The sequence below is a fragment of the Euleptes europaea genome, chromosome 8 (assembly GCF_029931775.1).
Source record: "Euleptes europaea isolate rEulEur1 chromosome 8, rEulEur1.hap1, whole genome shotgun sequence".
Lineage (NCBI taxonomy): Eukaryota > Metazoa > Chordata > Lepidosauria > Squamata > Sphaerodactylidae > Euleptes > Euleptes europaea.
The window spans coordinates 73,010,630-73,032,073 of record NC_079319.1 but is presented as its reverse complement, the minus strand read 5'-3'; the positions used below and the strand labels follow the sequence as shown (position 1 = coordinate 73,032,073).

General features: G+C 39.7%; 1 protein-coding gene across 1 annotated transcript in view; it reads left to right on the top strand.

The window, feature by feature from the left end:
* The window catches only part of RANBP9 (RAN binding protein 9), a 38,755-nt gene extending 20,671 nt beyond the window's left edge, over positions 1-18,084 (top strand). Inside the window, exons 3-14 of the mRNA XM_056854012.1 lie at positions 886-938; positions 2,692-2,856; positions 4,328-4,350; positions 5,967-6,151; positions 8,377-8,489; positions 9,516-9,624; positions 10,300-10,490; positions 11,926-12,073; positions 13,884-14,005; positions 15,693-15,844; positions 16,462-16,573; positions 17,117-18,084. Of these exons, the coding sequence (XP_056709990.1) occupies positions 886-938; positions 2,692-2,856; positions 4,328-4,350; positions 5,967-6,151; positions 8,377-8,489; positions 9,516-9,624; positions 10,300-10,490; positions 11,926-12,073; positions 13,884-14,005; positions 15,693-15,844; positions 16,462-16,573; positions 17,117-17,247 (1,504 nt within the window). The 3' untranslated portion in view covers positions 17,248-18,084. The remainder of the gene's footprint in view (positions 1-885; positions 939-2,691; positions 2,857-4,327; positions 4,351-5,966; positions 6,152-8,376; positions 8,490-9,515; positions 9,625-10,299; positions 10,491-11,925; positions 12,074-13,883; positions 14,006-15,692; positions 15,845-16,461; positions 16,574-17,116) is intronic.
* Positions 18,085-21,444: the final 3,360 nt, after the last annotated feature.

The following is a 21,444-nucleotide window of genomic DNA, read 5'->3' as shown; positions in this document are numbered from 1 at the left end:
ATGTGGCAGGTAACTATTTGGCAGTAGGAATTGGAGTGGATTGTGTGAGAAAGTCCAGAACTGATAGCCAAGGCCATGCCATAATGGTTCCTGTTGTATAGAACTATAAAACTGTTGAGTAAAGCAAAAATTAAGAAAATTTCCTGATGCAGACTTTAGCTTCCATATCTAAAGGAGTCATACAAATTATTGCTTAGCCAGGGACAAACAATTGGTGATGGCTTCTTGTTATATTGGTCTCCTCTTACTGCTGCTAGTATTTGTGTTTCTTACCACCATCATGGTTTACTGTTTTCCCTGTTGCCAACTGAACATAAACTACCATATTTTTCGCTCCATAAGACGCACTTTTTCCCCCCTCAAAAGTGAGGGGAAATGACTGTGCATCTTATGGAGTGAATGTGCGTCTTATGGACCCTAGCCCGGTCCATCCGGGACTCCCAGAGCTGGGCGGAGGGACCCCCTCCCCTCCCGCCAGCCGGCTGGGTGCGCCGGAACGACGCAAGCCGGCTTTCCCCGCCCCGACGGCCAGCTGGGAAGCAGGCGGAGTGCACAGAGCTGGGCGCGTCAGGAGGGCGCGAGCCGGCGTTCCCCGCCCTGACGGCCAGCTGGGAGGCGGGCAGGCCCGCACAGAGCCCGCTGGGCGCGTCGGGACGGTGCGAGCCGGCGTTCCCCGATCCAATGGCCAGCTGGGGGGGGGGCGTCTTATGGTCAGGTGCGTCTTATGGAGTGAAAAATACGGTGTATGTCTGTAATTCAGGAAATGGATTGTAATGCCAATCAGTGAATTTAGTAGAAACGTGTGGATTTTCTAGTAGAGTTGCTTTGATTGATGTGATAACAATGAAACACAAGGTAAACTGTCTTTTCCCTCCTCCATTACAGTTACATGGGAATTGGGCTGTCCGCTCAAGGTGTGAATATGAACCGACTACCAGGTATGATTAAAAGACTTCCTTTGATTTTAAAGCATTGCTTATTTCTGTAGTATATTACCACTTCATTTTTAAAAAGTTTTTTTCAAGTGACAAAGCTCTGTTGATTGTGGTTTCATTGTAATGTAGAATGCATAGGTTGGGATCTGAAGTGAAGTGTGCTTGGGTTTAGGGATGCGCAATCAGATATTTCTGACCATGTCCATTATTTCCTGGATCAGAGCAGCAATATTTGAAACTGTGGGAGATACTCCTGGTATTTCCCAATTCTGATATTTTTCTCGTGATAACAGCTGGTCCACAGTGCATGGGACCTTTAAACTTTAAAGGAACATTATTGGAAGACCTCTGGAGTTCAGGTCTGCCACATTGAAAATAATGGCCTTTTAAAATTTAAAGGGCCAGTGCACTTCTGACCAGCTTTGGCGATGACCTGGACTCCAGAGACCAAGTCTACTGTCCATTATTACGAGTGATGATCTGCCTCCCAGCTGGCCTGCAGTACATGAGCCCTTTAAATTTTAAAGGGCCATTATTTTGAATAATGTTAGATCTGGCCTCCAGAGTTCAAAATTCAAAAATCTGCTTTCTCTCTGGCCTTCAAAATTCAAAAATCTGCTTTCTCTCTGGCCTTCTTCTGTGGTTTTAAGTATCTGCAGATGGGGGCCACAGTTGACTATTAAAATGTATAATACTTCTAGAAATTTTGAAGCCATGGAAACTGAGTTTATTTTCCTTTATTATTATTTTTTTTGAAAAATGGAAATATATACAGTACTTCCTTACGTCTAAAATTATTTTGCTGCTTTAGCAGCATAAAACACATCAGAAGTAGGAAAGAATAAATATAGAAAATATAGAAAATACAAATTTTGAGTAAAGAAAGGGGAAGTGTGGTGTTTGGACAGAAATAGTCATACAGTCAGAATAGCTTAACAGCATATTTGGATATCAAGTTAAACTTTATAACCTGGTAAACATTGAACTTTTCAATAGCGTGTTATCAAACAGATTGCTGACTATTAATTGAGGACAAAAGTAGTCCTATTGAAGCAGTAAATACCTGCTTGAAAATGGGTTGGATCCAGCGATGCATTTATGGAAGGCACTAATGGTTGTGGATCTTACCTGCTTTCTTCTTGCAAGCAGCCCTTTCCAGTCCCAGAAAAGTTGATTCCTAGGGGTCACAGGACTTAGTATGGAGAAATAGCTGTGTGGGTTGGGAGTTTGGTGAGCTGCAGTGGAGGGGGAAGGGACAATACCCCCCTTCATCTCTCTTCCATCAGTAGAAGAAAATTCCATTGTTTTTTAATAGGGAAGAAGGTGAGCTGAAAAACTGATGGCATAATAATTTCTGGGAACTCAACTTTTTCACATTCAGATTTCTATGAACAGCAGCTCCCTTACTTTGTGCGCCCTGCACAGGGGTATCCTCCGCAGACAAAAAAGCCACATTGCATGGGCTCCCACAATGAGGTTGGGGAATCATGTTAAATCACCTTTCTTCCACCAGTGGAGCCTCTTGCAGCAAAAAAAATAAAACCACTAGCTGAAGGAATAGGAATGATATTGCCTGATTTCTCCTCCTCTGTGGTTTGAGTGGGTTTTGTTTTTTTTGTCTTTGGTGTCACCCTCTCCCTGGCAATGCGTTTTTGAAAGTCACAGGTAGTGACTGAGGAAAGATCCATTTCCAAGAGCATCTTATGGTGTCAGTTTGTAGAATCCAACCTATTGTTTGAAACCTATTTGTTTTTAGGTTGGGATAAACATTCATATGGTTATCATGGAGATGGACACTCGTTTTGTTCTTCTGGAACTGGACAACCCTATGGCCCAACATTTACTACTGGTGATGTCATTGGTTGTTGTGTAAACCTTATCAACAATACCTGCTTCTACACCAAGAACGGACATAGTTTGGGTAAAAGCACTAATAAATGAATTCTGTGAATATCTAATAAAATGTGATAGCAGCTCTAAGGCTTACCTCTTTTCTTTTATTGTTGTTGTAATGACATTGGTCAGAACTTAGTTCCTAACTGAAGAGAGATCAGAAGTGCAACGAACACTTTACAATTAGATCTAGGAAGACACTCATTTTGCACTGGGACTTCAGACAGTACCTGTTTTGGAGACTAAGAATCAAATTTTGTGAAGTCAGTATACTTGCTGATTTTCATTTCCGTTCAAAGTTTATCTTAGCAAGTTATTCTATGTTTGTCTGTGTTCCAGTAATTTGGAACAGCTTTTTCCCTGCAGTGTTAGCAGTTCCCAAAGCAATTTTGGACTAGTAGCTGGTTAGGATCTCTGATTTATTTTTTTCCTATGGAAATGGAAAACCAAATTTATATACTAATAATTTCTGCATTCTATTGTAACGTTAGTTCAGGGGTCCCCAACCATTTTGACCCTGTGGGCACATTTGGAAGTTTGATACAGCAGGGTGGGCACAGCCACAGAATGACTGCTGTAGGAGGCTGTAGGAGGCCAAGTCAGCCATGCAATGGCTGCCTCAGGTTACTTTGCCAAAACAACATTTTAAAAATTGGCACAGCCAATCAAAAGCCTTGCTGGGCAAAAGCCCCAATTCACCTCGCCCACTTTCTAAAAATACTTGGCAGGTGCCAGGAAAGGTGTTGGTGGCCACCATGGTGGGGACCTCTACTCTAGCTATTCTGAAGTGACACGAACTGGTTATTTTAAAGTAAAATATGAATATGTATGCTGTTACCTTGGCTTCCTCAAACAGGCATTGAAACATTGTTTCTGGTTTGTTCAATTGTTTGGCATTGCAAATTAACAGAGAATTCTGAGTCAAGAATTACTTTCTGTAAAAGTCTTAAAAGAACTGCATTCCAGAAAGTTTTCTGTCTGTATTTCTTGTTTAAAGTACAACGCCTGTTAGCTCCTTGTACTTTCTCCATTGAATTTTAGCTTTCATCCTAAGGAAACCTGTATTCATCAACAATTTGAGAGAATGTGTATACAGCAAGGATAAGTTGAAATTTACTTTGTTATGTTGGTTTTGGTGCCAGAGTGATAGGTAACACGAATAGTGCTTCAGAGATGAAAGGCACACTTGCATTGTTTTTCAGTTTAAAGTGAATCTCTGTGTTGGACAGTACAAGAAGGGAACCCACAAGAATTCTGTCTGTCCCCTGCTGGCCTCTCAGTGTCCCCCCTTTTGTTGTTTCCCAGTCTGTTCCCTGCGTGGCTGCAGTTTAATGTTGGAGGCGGCTTTTGGCTACCCTGCTTGTACAGTGTTTAGGTAATGCGAAATATCTAAACCATCAAATGAAATATCTAAACCATAAACGTTTCTTATTGGTTTGTATCTGACTGTAAGTGTGAATATGACAGCACAAATTTTAATTCATGTCTTCTAATTACAGGTATTGCTTTCACGGATTTGCCGGTAAGTTAAATAATTTTTACAGCAAAAAAAATTATTCTGTAAAATATAACCTTTTTCTGCAGGTTTAACTTCTTTCAGATTGGTGGTGGAAAGTTTTGTCAAGTCACAACTGAATTATGGCAACTCCATAGGATTTTCAATGCAAGAGACTAACAGAGGTGGTTTGCCATTGCTTGCCTGTGTGTCGCACCCCTAGACTTCATTTGTGGTCTCCTGTTTAGGTGTAACCAGGCCCGACCCTACTTAGCTTCTGAGATCTGATGAGATAGAGCTAGCTTGGGCCATCCAGGTCAGAGCAAAAGCTGACTAGCATGTGTACACAGGATCTTTCTTTGCACCCAGGCTGAAATCCTCTGCAGAGGACATTGGTGGTGGAACAGCTGGCTTATGGCAACTCTGTAGGATTTTCAAGGCAAGAGACAAACAGAGATGGTTTGCCATTGCCTGCCTTTGTGGAGCAGCTTTGGACTTCCTTGAAGGTATCCGATCCAAGTATTAACCAGGGCTGACCCTATTTAGTGTCTTAGATCTGACAAACTTGGGCTAGCCTGGGCCATTACTTTGAAATCTTTTCAGATTACCTATTTCCATTTTCTTTGAAAACAGCAATTAATACATGGACTGCTATCTTAATGATGGAAAGTTTTTTTCTTAAACAACTTTTGTGTATTTGTTTGGATAATTTATACACCATTTCTCCATACAGCATGCTCATTGTAGCTTACCAGATATGTGTTTGACAGTTTAATGTTCCAATATTTAGATTATGAATTCAAAGAACTCACAAGAACCATTGTGAGTTTGTTTTGGTTGCATGGTTTGTTTTGCAAAATATTGTATCACTGTTCCATAATCTTTAAGAAAACTCTGAAGAGACATTGAACATATGAAGCTGAGTCAGACCGCTGGTCTGTCAAGGTCAGTATTTTCTAATCTAATTGGCAGCGGCTCCCAGGTCTCAAGTAGAGATCTTTCACATTACCTAGTCCTTTCAGCTGGAGATGCGGTGGATTGGTCCTGAGACCTTCTTCATTCAAAGCAGATGTTCTACCACTAAGCCCCCCTCCCATGTTCTTGATAAGCAAAGTATTGCTGTAGATTGCTTATATTTGCCAACAAGGTGGTGATTGAAATCAGGATTACTGTTTGAGGATGCTTCATCTTTGAACGAAACATGAAGCTGTAGTACTGTTAGACATAACTCTGTGTCTAGCCTAATTCTTGCTGGCAGCGCTTTTCTAAAGCCTGCTGCAGTTGTCTTTTGCAGTCCTGCTGCCTGAGGGCTATTTAAAATGGATTGCTAGGTCTCAAATCTAAGAATGTTTTACCCTTGCATACACTCACTGAAAACATATTAAAAAGCACTGATTGAGTCTGATGAGAGAGTGTGCTTTTGCGCGATTTAGTGTAACAGTAACAGGCAATCTTGTATTTGTTCCATATATGATCTGAGAATTCTGGAATCTGATTTTTCCCACATTGATGCTTAAATGTTTTTTTGTTTATGTGTGGAGCTTGCAAAAATTTTGCTTTTCACCTTCCAATGTTGTTGCTTGGATGCAGATTTGAAAAATATATATTGAAAAGTAACTATTAATCACAGTGATCTCTTGCAGCCAAACCTGTACCCAACAGTAGGACTTCAAACTCCAGGAGAAGTAGTGGATGCAAATTTTGGGCAGCATCCATTTGTGTTCGATATTGAAGACTATATGCGAGAATGGAGAACCAAAATTCAGGCTCAGATTGACAGATTTCCTATAGGAGACCGGGAAGGAGAATGGCAGACAATGATCCAAAAGTAAGGATTTGAAAATAATGAATGGGTGCTTGCTCAATTCACTGTTCAAATTGAAGAGACAGATTTTCAAAAATTGGCTAGCTACATTTACACACCATGGGGTTGGACCTATGATTCGCTTCCACAAAGTCTTCTTCCAAAAGAGAGACTTCCTTCACAAAGACTTCTCTGTTGGAAGACTTTCTCCTTTGAAGGAAGGCTTAGCAGAATAAAATTGTAGAATCTAACATAGATAAAACAGTCAGAGGCTCCGACCTCATGTTCAGTAGATGCATGTTTGTGCCAACCAAAGTCAGCTTACAGCCCCTATTAAAATTTGCTGTCAGTTTCTGTGGAAGGCCAACCTACTAAGTAACTTCATATAAAGCTATATGAGGAATTTATAGCAATTCTCTTATACAACCAGTCATTTTTGTTTTGTTAAATACCTCAGTATGAAAACAATGGCTTCTTCCAAATGTAGTCAGTAAAGTAACTGTGGCATTTATTCAATTTACAGGATCTGTATTATGGCACTTGCCTTCAAAATTTGCCAGCTTGGATTGACTAATGTGGAAAGTTGCTACTATGTTTATAGATTTTTGTTTTTAGGCTTGCTTCCCATGTAATGTTTGAAAGATATAGGTACATCTTTGAATTGTGCATATGTTTTTAGATATTGGAGTGACACATATCACATCAGAGCGATATACACATATTATGTACAGCAAGGGCCCTCTTGTCAATACCACTTTTGTTAGGGTGAACATATCACCATTGAAATTTCATAATTACAAGGATACTTATCCAGTTCTGAAAGCCGTATGTGCATGGCTATGATTAGGAAAATTTTGAAAATGATTTTATCTTAATATTGTATAGATTGAATGCCAAACTTTCCTCCTCTGGTTCTGATTGGATGAAAGAAAGTGGGTAATTCTTTGTGTATTATTTTTCCAATAAACTAATGTAACAAATTGTCAACACTTATCTTCTACGGGTCTGTTGCTGCTTTGCAACCAAAGTCTCCACTTACTGAAACTGAACTTGTACTAGTCATCAGACTGCAGATTTGGGCAAATTAACAGTGATAGGGTTGCCAGGTACCTCTGACAACCAATGGAATGGCGTGGGGGACTTACTGACAGTGAAGACGCTCTAACATTTGGGCAAAATCTCTATGGTAGAAGTCATTTTTACCAGAGTCGTTGCTCAAATACCAGAGCGTTTCACATCAGAGACATGATGACATCACTTCTGGTGTGTTCTGGAAGTGACAGTGCCATGCTGACAGCCGCATTGGCCTGGGCCTCCTTTTGCTGGCCAGCTGATCGGCAATGGGGAGAGGGGCCCCATGGCAGTGGATTCCCCCATCCCTGGCAGGGGCCTGGTAAGCCTAGAGGACAGTGAAATGCACGTCCTTCTCCTCTGCTTGCCTAACACTGCCCTGGGGCTCAGGCTTTGTTACACATGTTACATATGTGAGGGGCCACATTGCTTAATATGCTTTATTACATCTTCCATTAAAGTTTTTATTGTGGGCAGTCATATTAAATTTTCTCTCTTTTCATTGTGGAAACTAGAATTGGTGGTCTCTGGTTGTTAACTTAAACCTTTTGTTATCCCATATTTTGTATTCTCATAATGTGAAACAAAACTACATGTAGCATACTTGCTTAATAACAAAACTGGTTACCTTGACAAAATATAAAACTTCAGACAGTGTCGGATCCATTGGTTCCTTTCCACTGGAGGACTTCACCTGGAGGAAGATTCCCTGCTTAGTGAAAGGGAACCATTTGATCCAGCCCATAATACTATATATGGAAGCTGTTCATTCACACTAAAATATTTGTGTAACTTACGGGCTGGAGTCCAACTAAATTTTATTCTGATGCTAATGTATGGGGCAGTTTTCACTGGTTCCAGTTCTTTGGAGCAGACCTCCATTTCACCCCTCTTGCTGTTCCTGAGGGTCTCCTGTTCTGCAGGAGCATTGCTTCAAAGACCTCGCTGGGCCATAATGGGATGAGAGGCAGAAAATTTCCATTCCTCTTAAGGAAGTACCTTTCATTAGTGGAAGATTTTGTCAACATCCAATTGGGATCGATAACACATTAAATTATCCCATCCTGTTCTGCAAAGAAAACTTGCCTAACCCATTTATTAAATGATTTTGAAGAGTTTGAAATTTTGCTTCAGCGCTATGTTTTAATTTGTATGTGTTTTTTTAAATCTCTGTACAGAATGGTTTCATCTTACTTGGTACATCATGGGTACTGTGCAACAGCGGAGGCCTTTGCGAGATCGACTGATCAGACAGTACTAGAAGAGCTAGCTTCCATTAAAAATAGGCAAAGTAAGCCTGCACAATGCTTTGTTCCAAAGAATGAAGATAGAAGGGGACTGTTACATATAAAAACGTGCCTCATTGTATGACCTGTGAAATTTCATCACAAAAATTTCTCTAATCAGTTGCTTATTATTAGGCCCTCTGCAGTAAAACTGCCTCAAAAGATGGTGCAGGAAAAAATGCCTTTTATTTGTACTGGGGGTGTCAGCGGTTGAGAGATTTATTAAACTAACAAACCTATTATATCATTTTGACTTTGCATATTAACTAACATGGGTGCCCTTTCGTGAGATTGTTGGATGAATAACTTTTAACTTGGGAAACAAGACTACTAACCTCAAAAAGATTTATTTTTATTTAAAACATTTTATGCCACCTTTCTTCCAAATGCATAGTTCCCAAGGTGGCAAGCATTGAAACATTTCAGACATTAAAAATACTTTATATTTTTGTATTTTAAATTATTTAAACCAAATAAAACACAATATAAACACGCATAAAATATAAACATGCAAAAGCACATAAACAGGGAGAAGGGCTAATAAGAGTTAGTTGAGGGTACCCCAAACAAAACAAAGTCTTCACCTACTGGCAGAAGACAAATGATAGAAGAAGAAGATGAATCTATCTGAGGAGGGTGGGTGTTCAAACGGTTTGGCACCACAAGCACAAAGACCTCTTATCAGATTGCCACCTGTCTAGCCTCAGATGGCAGTATGTATATATATACATACACACACACACACACACACACACACACACACACACATACTGCAAAACTGTATATATAAAAGACAAGAGATAATATACTGATTTAGTCATAAAACATTTGCCAACGTTTCCAGAAAAAACTGCCCATTTGCATTTGTTTTCTACCTATTTATGCCCCTAAAATCTACTCACTTAAGTTCCATGGATTCAGTGGTAATTGACAGCATATTTAAGTCTTTCTTTGAATTTGAAAGGACACTACTGTACTTAAATGTGGAAGGATGTACAGTTTGAGGTGATAGTCTTTATTTTTGTTTACAGGAATTCAGAAACTGGTTTTAGCCGGAAGAATGGGTGAAGCCATTGAAACGACACAACAGCTGTACCCAAGTTTATTAGAAAGAAATCCTAATCTTTTATTTGCTTTGAAGTGAGTTTCAAGTTAAGTATGTGTCTGTTAATAAATAGCTGTCAAATTGGGTGGAGTGTAGAGTGAGTATGTGTAGTCATGACCTTTAAAGCTTCCATAGTAACAAATTATTTTGTTGTCTAGGAATCTTGCATTGTTGTACTGGTGCAGTGAATTGTATCAAGCAAGATATTGGCTGTATATCTTAATCCTGAGAATGCTATTTTTAAAAAGTTTCCAACCTTAGTGCTTCTGTAGAGAAGATATAGAAGGATAAGATAGTATCAACTAACACCTGGTCACTGTGTAGCTTTCCATATCTCTTCATGCATCTTGGCCATGTCCTCTGTAAGCCTGTTGACTACCAATGTCAAATACCATTGCACCTTCCTCTCTTGTTTTTCGTTAAGAAAACATCAGTTACCCTCTCCCAAGAATTCACTCAGAATAAAATACACAAATAGATCAAACTAATTTGTATTATGTCCTTTCTAACCCGACTCCCCCAGCCCAAATTTCTGGACTACGTTTTTTTAAAGCATGATAATGTGCTTATTTTGTAGCTAGTGCCATCCTTTTGGTAAGGAAGTACTCCCATTCTATAATATTATGTGTGACACTTAAGGAGTTTAATAATGTGAAAAATACAGTAAGAAGTTCTTCTCCATAAAGTAACTCTTTTCTTTTGTGTCCTAGGGTGCGCCAATTCATAGAAATGGTCAACGGTACAGACAGTGAAGTACGATGTCTAGGAGGGCATAGCCCAAAATCTCAAGATAGTTATCCTGTTAGTCCTCGATCATTCAGTAGTCCCAGTATGAGCCCAAGCCATGGAATGAATATTCACAGTTTAGCAACAGGCAAAGGAAATAGCACACATTGTTCTGGTGAGTTGGTTAAGTTAGCAGAAGTGAACAACCTCTGTATGACATCTTTTGAGATCTTAGAGTTTTTTCTTCTCCGTTGTTAGCGTTACTAGCTGTGTTGGTTGGTGGCCTGCAAAATTTGGTGGTGATTTTTCCCGTTCCTTGGCAATAACCACCTAGCGTTGGTAGCAATAGTTAACAGCTCTGCACTCCTGCGTTACCAGCAGTAGGGTATAGCCTTGTGAACAGTCTCCATAATGCAGTCCTGATTAATCCTGGAATATATATGAAAGCTTAATATGTATTCTTGTAGTCCGTGGCCATATCATCATTCATTATGTTGATTTCTGTTGGAACATTCTTAAAACTTATTTAATTATTTTAGGGTATCTTAATACCACTTTTCTCACACTCGGGATTCAGAGCAGCTGAATGCAAATGAAATCAAACACAGTAGTTTAATTTACAAAACCATACATACCCCAACAGGCTGCCAGTACAAACTTCAAGCAGCTTATTACCCAAAGGATGTCCAAAGCTGGTGATGGTTCTGCTGGCATGATGCACACAGGACCACAGGCTGAGACCCAAGTGCCAAGAGAAAAGGAAGAACAAATGGTCGGCTTCAATCTTACTCACCTGGCTTACACATTCCCAGTCCCCTCTCCTCCTGCCACCTTGTAGAAGTTTGTAAAAGGCAAGGGGTGATCTCGCCTTCCCTTAACTGCACCACTGTCCTTGGTTTATTTGAGAAGCAAGCAAGGTTAGGATTCCTTTCCTCATTCATAGGCTCTGCTTCCTGAATGGCTAACGGGTGGTCTTTGGTAGAATGGTAGCACTTCAGGCCACTGTAGAGCAAATAATGGGCATCATTATGGATATACTTTGGAGGGAAGGGAAGTTGTGAAAGGAGACAGCTCTCTCCTAGATTTGCCTGCTCATAGGGTGTCCTGAGAATGCAACCCAGGTTGTTTTGTGGTTGGTTTGCTTTGTGTCTTGCCTCATCAACAAGCAACTTGCATGGGATTTATGTACATTCAACGTTAAGCATATTCTGTTTTTTGAATACTATGGAAATACAAGCTCCTGACTGGTTAGCAGCAGATTTCCCCCCGCTTTCCCCATCACTCAGCAGACCCCTGCACTCCCATAAAGCGGCTGAAGATTTGTAAACAAAATGCTCCTGTAGCAACAAAAGGCTTTAGCAAGGAGGGGGGATCAGACCAGACCACCTCCTCCTGTGAACAGAGCAAAAGGGGTGGTTTTGTCCACTAAACTCATCTGTTGCTGCTTTTTGTGTTGAATGGCATGTTGTTCACCTAACCCTCAGCAGCAACTATACAAAAGACTGGTAGAGGAAGGGAAACATGGGAAAGATGTGTTTTTCATGAATTCTCCATTTCAGAAGCTCTGATTCAATTCATTAAAAAAAAAAATCTGAACTTCTTTGTTCTAGGTTTTGAAAGTAGTTGCAGTAATGGGGTGATATCAAACAAAGCACATCAGTCTTACTGTCACAGTAAACATCAGCCCATCAGTTTGAATGTACCAGAACTTAATAACATAAATGTAACGAGATCACAGCAGATTAACAACTACTCCAGGTGAGTGAACTCAATCCAGTCTGATGCTATACCTGTTCTTCACCACTACTTATTTTTTTATTTTGCAATAGAGAAATAGTTGTGGATAGCTTCAACATTTGCTCCTTTCACTTTCCTTTCAGAAAGGAGTAAATATTCCTCTTGCTGCTTATGTTAAAATTATTGTTACCTACCCTGAACTTGAGAGTCTAGAAGTGAAAAAGTGAGACGCTGTAGTTCACTTTTCAGAGTACTTTTCTGGTATGTTAGAATATTGCCTATTTTCATAATCAGCCAAGAGTCATAAGGGAAAAGCAATTAATAAATATCCCATTTCCTCTGTGTGCATGTGTGTGCGTATATGTGTCTGTGTATATATTCCTATATAATCATGCTGTTATAGGGGCTCCTGTAAAATTAATCTAAAGTGAAGTTGTCCAGGTTTCTAGTCCTGATATAGATGGTTAACATTTTAAATAGTTGACAATGGGGATTTTAGGTCTTTGAGCCACCAATTTTGAAGGCTTCTTCATACTACTTGCTGGTGGATTACCTAGCAATTAAGTTTTTCAGTCGTAAAATAATTTTTACAGAACTGATATGTGTAATTCAACATAATGTGATAAAAACTGAAACCAGATTCTGACACCCAGAGGTAATGCTGGTTGGGTTGGCAGAGGTCTTGCAGGACATTTTTTTCACACCTTAAGTGTGTTCTGGCTGGCCCTTGCAGACTCAGTCAAGAGCTTAGGGGTTATACTGGATCCAGCATTACTGCTGGAGAAGCAAGCTAATGCAGCTGCAAAAAATTGCTTTCTACCAACTTAGTGTAACTTGGAAGATAGCTCCCTACCTTGACACAGCTGATCTGGCCATCTGGGTCCATGTCATGGTAACATTGAGACTAGACTACTGTAATACGCTCTACAGAGATCTTCCCTCAAAGTCAACTCAGAGACTCTAGTAGTTGGTGCAGAATGCCATAGCTTAGTTATCAGGAGCAAAGTGGATCCATGCATATTCGCCTCATTCTGGGGTCATTCCATTGGCTGCCCATTGGTTGCTGAGTTCCGTTCAGAGTACTGGCTATCATATCTAAAGCCCTTCATGGTCTTGGACCCTGATATCTGGAGGGCCAGTTCTCACCCTGTGCTCCACCACAATGGCTTCTCTCATCTGAGCAGGCCTTCTGCAGGGGCCTCCCTACAAATGGGCAAGCAACTGCCCGTATGCGCAATCTCTGTTGTGTCCCCCACCTTATGGAATGGCCTGCCTAATGAGGGCAGGAAGGCTCCCACTCTCCTGGCTTTCTGTGAACTATGCAAAACTGATATTCAGGAGGGCATTTTTACAGAGGTAATAAGGACTTCTTACAATTGAATGTTTCATGAAGATGGTTTAATAAAGGAAAAGAGATTCTGAACTATATTGTGTATAGTATGTACCATCCGTTGCTGTATGTATTTTGTAATTTCTGGATAATTTAATATGCCATGTTAATACTTTATGCTTTGTTTCAATTTTGTTCCAGAGGTTTACTGTTTTAATTTCCACAATCCTGATCCTATTACATTGCTTATTTGATGTCCTATCCTATGACTGCATTGATTTATACTGTTTAACTGATTTACATTTTCAGCGAGAAAGGCAGACTGTAAATAACATTTAAAAAAATCTATACTGTTTCTCTCACAGAATAATATTAGCTTGAACTCCTTATTTGCTCCTTATTTCCTTATGTTCCTTGTGTGACATAAGGAAGTGAAACTTTAAAATTGCAACCCACTGGAAATCTTGGCAAAGTTAATTATGCATTTCTGTCTTTCATCAGTAACGATGTAGATATGGAAACAGATCACTACTCCAATGGAGTTACAGAGACTTCGTCCAATGGCTTCCTAAATGGCAGTTCTAAACATGATCATGAAATGGAAGAATGTGACACAGAAATGGGTTTGCAGTTACTTTTTTTAACGTTGCTTTAACTTTGTACTTGCAAAGGGTCCCAAGTGAAATCGTCTCAAACACATTTTTGCCTTCAAAATCCTACAAACTTAGTGTGTTATGCAAAGCCTTAGAGCTGGATCCTACAGGGAAAACTTGTGGAAAGAGTATGTAGGGTACATCTTTTTCCAGCAGTCCCCTGGAAGATCCTTTGCTTGGGTTTGATGGATCCTTGTAAACAAAATGCACCACTGGATGGGGGGAGCGGACTGCCTCCTTCCTCTTCTGCTAGTGAAGAGTTTGCTGCCTGAATTTGAATCAGAGGAAAGTTTCCGAAATTGGGTTATAACAAGTAGGAACTCTTAAGGAACTTGCGGGAGAGGCCAACCCATTCCCTCCACTTTTGGTTCCCCACCTTCCCCCACCCCTGCTCTCACTTTCTGTTTTAGTCTTCTCTCCATTGTTCCCTCCCCAGTGCTTATTATCTCATTATCTGCCTTTCCAGTCCCTGCTGTCACTCTCTTTCTTTCTACATCCCTCAGTGCCTCCTGACTTTCTCACTCTCTTTATCTTCTCTCTTTCTTCCTGCAGCCCCCAATGCCTGCTTTTCTCTCCCCTTCCGCTTGCAGCCTCCGCCTGCCTAGTTGAAGCGGTGCCATCAGCAACTATTGCAAATCCTCCAACTGTCATGCGCTGACTGCCCTCCTTCTGCTGCCTCTGCTCTGAGGAGAGCGGGTGAGGCCAGCCGACAGAGTTGCATTTTGTGCACAAGTACAGACAGCGCTAATGAGTTCTGGGGGGAATTTAACCCTCGCTCCAAGGATTTTTTTTGAAGGGCTCAGATTTTTCTGCAAACCTTGGGGGTCCCCAATCAGATAGTTTGTAGAAGTTAAAATTCTCTGGCACCCAGCCATATATTTTCCATGTAATCCTGGTCTACTAAAACAGTTTTGTTTTCAAGAGGATGACTGGATCCTGTTAGGAAGCCTTTTTACAGGTTCCACCATCCAGAGCGGGGAGCAAACTCATTCTGTGTGGTAGCCCCCGTTCTATGAAGCTGTTTCCTGAGGGAAAGCTACCAGGGCTTCATTCAGATGTCATAATAAACTCTGGTTACTTTCCCACACACAATTAACATGTACTACTTTGTGTATAAACAAAGTTTGTCTGCTTCAAGTGTCTCCTCCCAGCAGGGAGGACATACTCCCTATACTGCAGCTATGAGGGTTGGCACTATTCCTCAAAATATGGCTTGAATCCAGATGTCACAAGAAACATTGGTGGTCAGCAAGCTAGCTAAAAAATCCTAGTTTTGTGCCAGTCAACAAACTGCTTTGTATTGTCTGCATTCAGACATTACAACGACCATGATTTATTGTAATCTGAATGTAACCTAAACCTGTACCCTTGACTTTTTAAAATAAGTAGTAAAACTCTTTTAATCTACCAAGTGTTTTAATCTTGGGTTTGTTTATGTGTACTCTATTCTTTGTTCCTTTGGTTTTATCTGTTGCTGATAACTGTGTTGTTTGTACTTAATTTTATGTGTAAATTGAAGTAACAGGTAAACCAAACCCTGAATTGCTCCTACCGTTGTTGTTCTTCTAATTAAATGAGTCAATTGTGTGTATACTCAAAGCACTGTGTGTTCTCATTGTTGTGCTGTATTAGTAATTTCGCCTTGTCTGTCCTGCAGAAGTTGATTCCAGTCAGTTAAGACGTCAACTGTGTGGAGGCAGTCAGGCAGCTATTGAAAGAATGATTCACTTTGGCAGAGAGTTGCAAGCCATGAGCGAGCAGTTGAGAAGAGAATGTGGCAAAAACACAGCCAATAAGAAAATGCTGAAAGTAAGTGAAATGCCTTGCTATAAAAATAGAAGCTTATGTGGACATACTTTATACCTTGTCCAGCCCTTTCCCCAGGTACTGAATAAATGAAAATTACAACTTCAAACCTAAATGCGAATGTTACCAATTGTTCGTGTAGTGTTGCCTATTTTGTGCAGGCTGACTTGCTTTTATTGTGAGCTAGTCTTGCAGCACTGTCTTTAAAATAATAATGTAGTAGTGAATAATAAACAAGTAGTACAAAGGAATCACAGTTTGACTTGTGTTATCAGTTAGAGATGGTAGCTTAGTGCCAGTTTTTGCACAAAGCAGATGGAACAATGTAGTCGATGTTTCTATGCAAAAGACCTTGTAATTTATGGCTAAATGAAACCAACTTATATACACAGTAGCTAATGCATTTCTAGTGAACATTTGCTTAAACGCTGTATAGCTTGTTAAAACTACCCAGAATTGAGATGCCTTTCGATAATTTTAAAACCCCATAAAGCAGTATCCGCAATTGTGTGCTTTGGCAAATTGTAAATAACTAACCTGCCATAACAGCTCAGAAAATAGTTGTGGAAGAATTCTGTACTCTTTGTTATGGATGAACTTAAGCCTGGATATCTCAACAGGATGCCTTCAGTTTACTTGCGTATTCAGATCCCTGGAGCAGTCCGGTAGGAAACCAGCTGGACCCCATTCAGAGAGAACCTGTGTGTTCAGTTCTCAATAGTGCAATACTAGGTAAGGCCTATTCCTCCCCCTCTGGTTGGCACTTTGGTTAAGGTAAACTAAGCCATTATAGGGTATGTAAAAACAGTGATATGAGAAATAATTCTTAAGAGGTACTGATGAAATCAGAAAATTCTGACACCAGTAAACAGCAGCAGTGGCTTCAGTAAATGTTCACAGTAGTCATCCTCATCTCCATCCATGACTGGTAAAAGACATTTACTGTGCCACAGGGATAAATTATTAAAACAAGCATCAATGCACACTTCTAACATCAGGCCTCCTAGTAACCTTAAGAATTAACCTGTAAATGTCAACATTCACTAAGTTTTGGCATTTAACATAAGAAACACATAGTTGTAGAACTACTAACTGAAGCAACTGATGATAGCATTAACAAAAGTTGGAAGCATTAACCGTGTTATCTCTGTCCCTTAAAAGATAATGGGTGATGTTTCAATGTCTGATAGGGACTGAGTTGCTTGTAACATCTTATACTTCAGGAAAATAGTACTAAAGGATGTCCATTTTGGTTTTGTGTTTTTTGTTTTTCAGAAACACACAATCTACCAAAGCAGCCTCCACTTGCCCTTGCAATGGGTCAGGCTTCGCAGTGTCTAGGACTGATGGCTCGGTCAGGAATTGGATCCTGTGCATTCGCCACAGTGGAAGACTATCTACACTAGCTATGCATATGAAGATGTCCGGGATGTATAATGTGGCATATATTCACCATGAAAGTAGACCAGCTCTGCAGACTGGAGTTTGGATTTTTTTTTAATTATGTACTAAGGACAGGTCTGTTGCTTTACATTGCTTCCTAGTTTACAGCATGACGCAAATGATTTTCTAATCTACTGTTAGGAGAGTTTTCCATCTTTAACCAGAGTTAAACATCTTTGGTAACATCAGATTGACAAACCCTTTAAAGAAATCTTCCAGACAAACCAAAAAGGTCTCGCCTTCCTGAAAGGTGGGGTAAAAAATGGAGCAAATAGAAAATGTTGTGGATGTGTTAGTATGTGGGTGATGTAAACTTCAAGCAGGAAAATTTGCCAACTTCCACCCCATTATTACATAGCTCAATCAGTGTAATTTGCAAAATGCTTAAGTACCTGACAGTTTGGCTGTATAGTATTGATGGGAAGAAATATTTTTTAATGTGTACTGTAAAACTTGAAATACTCAGGAGCTGAGTGAATATGTTTGTTGCTACTTACAATCTCAACCTGTTTCCTAGTGGTTTTTGTTTTAACATGGTCTTTTCAACTATGTTTCCTGTTTAACTGCGGACAACTTACGTTGTAGACTCACCTGTTTAACTGTTGTATTATAACAGTATTACATGTCAACACAGTGTGGTTATGGCCTATTTATATAAAAACCAAATATTTAGTCAATTTCAGTCTTAATTTAATCTTTGTACACCCTGCATTTTTAAAAGTGCTTAAACGAGTACTCTATTGCAATAAAATGTAGTGATATCATAATTAACCAGCCATTAAATACTTCTACATATGGTAGGGTGGCTGCCTGTCCCTCTTTGCTCGTCTGCTGTGTTTTAGATTTGAGCAGGTAAACTTGTTGTGTTGCCTTGAGCTCTTTTAAGGTACTCGTACCATAATAAGAATATCTGAAATCCAAAACAATACCCTATGCTGTTCTGAGAGAGACTCAAAGCAAAAAACAGCACGCAGCTCAAAATCACCTTATATATTCACTATATTTTCACTATAACTCAAACAGAGACAGATACTGAGTGTACAGGTACACAATGCAAACAACCACATGAAAAATACAACAAACCTATACCACCAACCACCTATAATGCCAACAATTCTAGTATGATAATAATAATAATACCCTTCCCATAGAGTTCATGTCAAAAAGTTCTATAGACACTATATAGCTGTTCCAAACAAGCTGTATCTTTTGTGGCACGCTGGAAAAAAACATCATCAGTCACTATGCCATGAAAGAGTAGTAGTATCTTGCTTTATAATCTGGATCAGTGTCGCTGGGATATGGGTCAACAACAGTTGAATGCCGTAAGTTGTAGATAATGTAGGGACATGTATCCTAGGTATTTTTATCACGTTTCACCATAGGGCTTCTTCAGCCTGAAAAAAATGTATCACGTGTACAGTACCTATAAACAATAACAGTTCATATGTGTACATTCCTCCTGCATAAGGCTACCGATGTAAGGTTAGCCAGAAACTTTAAACTTTTACTGCATAAGCAATAATGTAAAATATTTAACTGTATTTTAAATTTTAAAACTAAGCATTTTTAAATATTTTTAATATATTAATAATATAGCGCTGATTTCCTTATATCTATTAATTCTAATAATCCATCTCCTACCTATAACATTCTACAAGACCACAGAGGGTTCTTCCAGCAGGTTTTCCATAGATGCATGAAATAACTAATTCTAACTGAGGCGTGTATAGAAGTTTACAACCCCACATATCAGATGCAGCTGACATTGCTAGCTCTCTGTGCAAATTTAAAGGGGCAATGTCCTTAAAAAGGCACTGTCCTTAAAGAAGCGATGTGGATCTTATTGCCCAAAATAGGCAACATTTTTTCTGTAATCCAAAAGGCTGAATCTAAACATAATCTGCACTACCATCTACACTAATACTATGCTAGAAATCCTATATACTGCTTGCCAGAAAGGTTCATCAGAGAAAACTGAAGAAATCAAAGAAAACTAGAGAGATCAACTTAACTGTCTGCCCTTGCTGACATTTTTTTCCAGCGTGTCACAAAAGATACAGCTTGTTTGGAACAGCTATATAGTGTCTAAAGAACTTTTTGACACAAACTCTATGGGAAGGGTATTATTATCATATTAGAATTGTTGGCATTATAGGTTGTTGGTGGTATAGGTTTGTTGTATTTTTCATATTTTTCATATAATAAGAATATCAGCAAGTATTAGGAGTCACGTTGCTGCACCTCACTAGGCCTGATCTGCTTGCGTTAAACATGGCTCAAAGGTGTGATGCGGTACCTGGAGGCCGCCTTGTTTAGTTCTTGTTCTTTCAACAAAAATCAGACTTGATGGTCTTTGAATCAAACTTTACAGTCTGGGTGGCTATAAGAAATGTGTTTACACAATACATAGCTGGGATTCCTTGTAGGAAAGCAGAGTGCTGTGGACTTCAAAGTGTTAACTTAATTACCTGTCTCCCCAGTGGGCACCCAAAGCAGCTTATATGGTTCTCCTCTTCTCCATTTTGTCAGCCATAAGAATTTTTCAAATGTTTAGATGATCAGATAACTTCAGTTCTGCCCCATCACCTTGTCATCTTATCCTGAAGAACAGCATCATGTACAAAATTCTGGAATTGGTTTTAACCCCTCCTCTCCTATAATCTCTGAGAAGTGTTTTGGTGGGTGGAAGAAGACTAGAGAATCTACCACACTCAGCAGTGTGCATACCACAGTTCAGCTGTTGAATAAGCCATTTGCAACCACCAGCAGGTACCTATTTTACCAATAGCTTTGGAAAGAGTGTTCCTAATCTCAGTTGATGAAGATGAGTTTATGTGTTTGGGACTATTTTAGCTATATAAGTTTACTGCTGTTGAACTGTATTATTGCTTTGGTAGTCTTTGCTGAATTTTGCTGTACCAGTTGAAGCTTTCAAGCCATCTCCCAGTGCAGCCCTACATAGACCATATTAATCTGTAGGTAGCACAGGAGAGCCTAGCTAGATTGGCAGTCTAAATAAGGGGGTCAGTTTACAATCTAGATGTAATTGAAAGAAGGTGCTCTTAGCAATGGCTGGGGCAAGCACACCCCAGGTTCCTAACTTTATTAAGGAGAGCTTAGAAAAATGCCCAAGTGACCACTTCCACTCATTTGTTGGTCTGACCTTTATTAAAATCTCATCAGCATCATATTTCTAGGATGGTTCAGTTAACCCCAAAGTGTATTGCAGGTTGTATTTGAAGAATGATTGTGGGATGGCCAGGTCCTAGCCAGCTCTTTGGAAAAGGAGCAACACACACAGTAATCCCCGAGAGGTAGTGCTGTTCCAGTTGTTGTTGCTAATGCCCATAGTTAAACTTTGTTTTATTGATTTTATTGTTTTATTGATTTTTTGCTCACCAACCACCACAATCACTCCAGAGACTTATGAATTGTCTCTTGTTGTGTTCCTGTCCCACACTTAAGATGGATGAAGGATCTGCCAAAACCTTTCTATATATAATTTAGAATATGGCCCAAAATGAAATAAAAATGCAAAAGTGTTTTGTCTCTTTTGGGGAAATGGAAAAAGTTTCAGAAAATAAACTTGGCAGATTAAACAACAGGATGTTTACAAACAATAGATATTTTGTAATCATGATGTATCTGATGTATTTTACAGACAAGCAATACTTGTGAGATATAATGAGAACCCTTAGCGGGCATTGCTCAGTCGAACAGGCTAGAGCTTGTTGAAACAATATTTCAAATGTTGGTGGAGTCAGGAACAAAACACAGTTTCCCCAGTTTTCTTCCTTAAAATGGTTAGGAATTACCCCTTTTACTTAGCAGCTTTTCCTCTTAGGGAAGGACAGTCAAATAACTTCCCACACACAGGATCCTTCTTGATCCTACACAGCTGTTTCTCTCTCACTCCAGCTGCCAGCCTCAACAGCCAGCTTTCCAATTCAGATTTTGATGGTTGCCCTAAACTGCCAACTCTAGAATTGTTTCTTTTTTCCCCAAACCTCTTGTCATGACCAGGACAACTCATCATTATGCAGCTCAGTCACAGCATCTCTCTCCTGAAAGTGACCTCAATTCCTTCTGGATTTTGACAGCAACCATAATTTTCCTGTATTTTCCCCCCATGGTTATATGAATAGGCTTCAACAGTT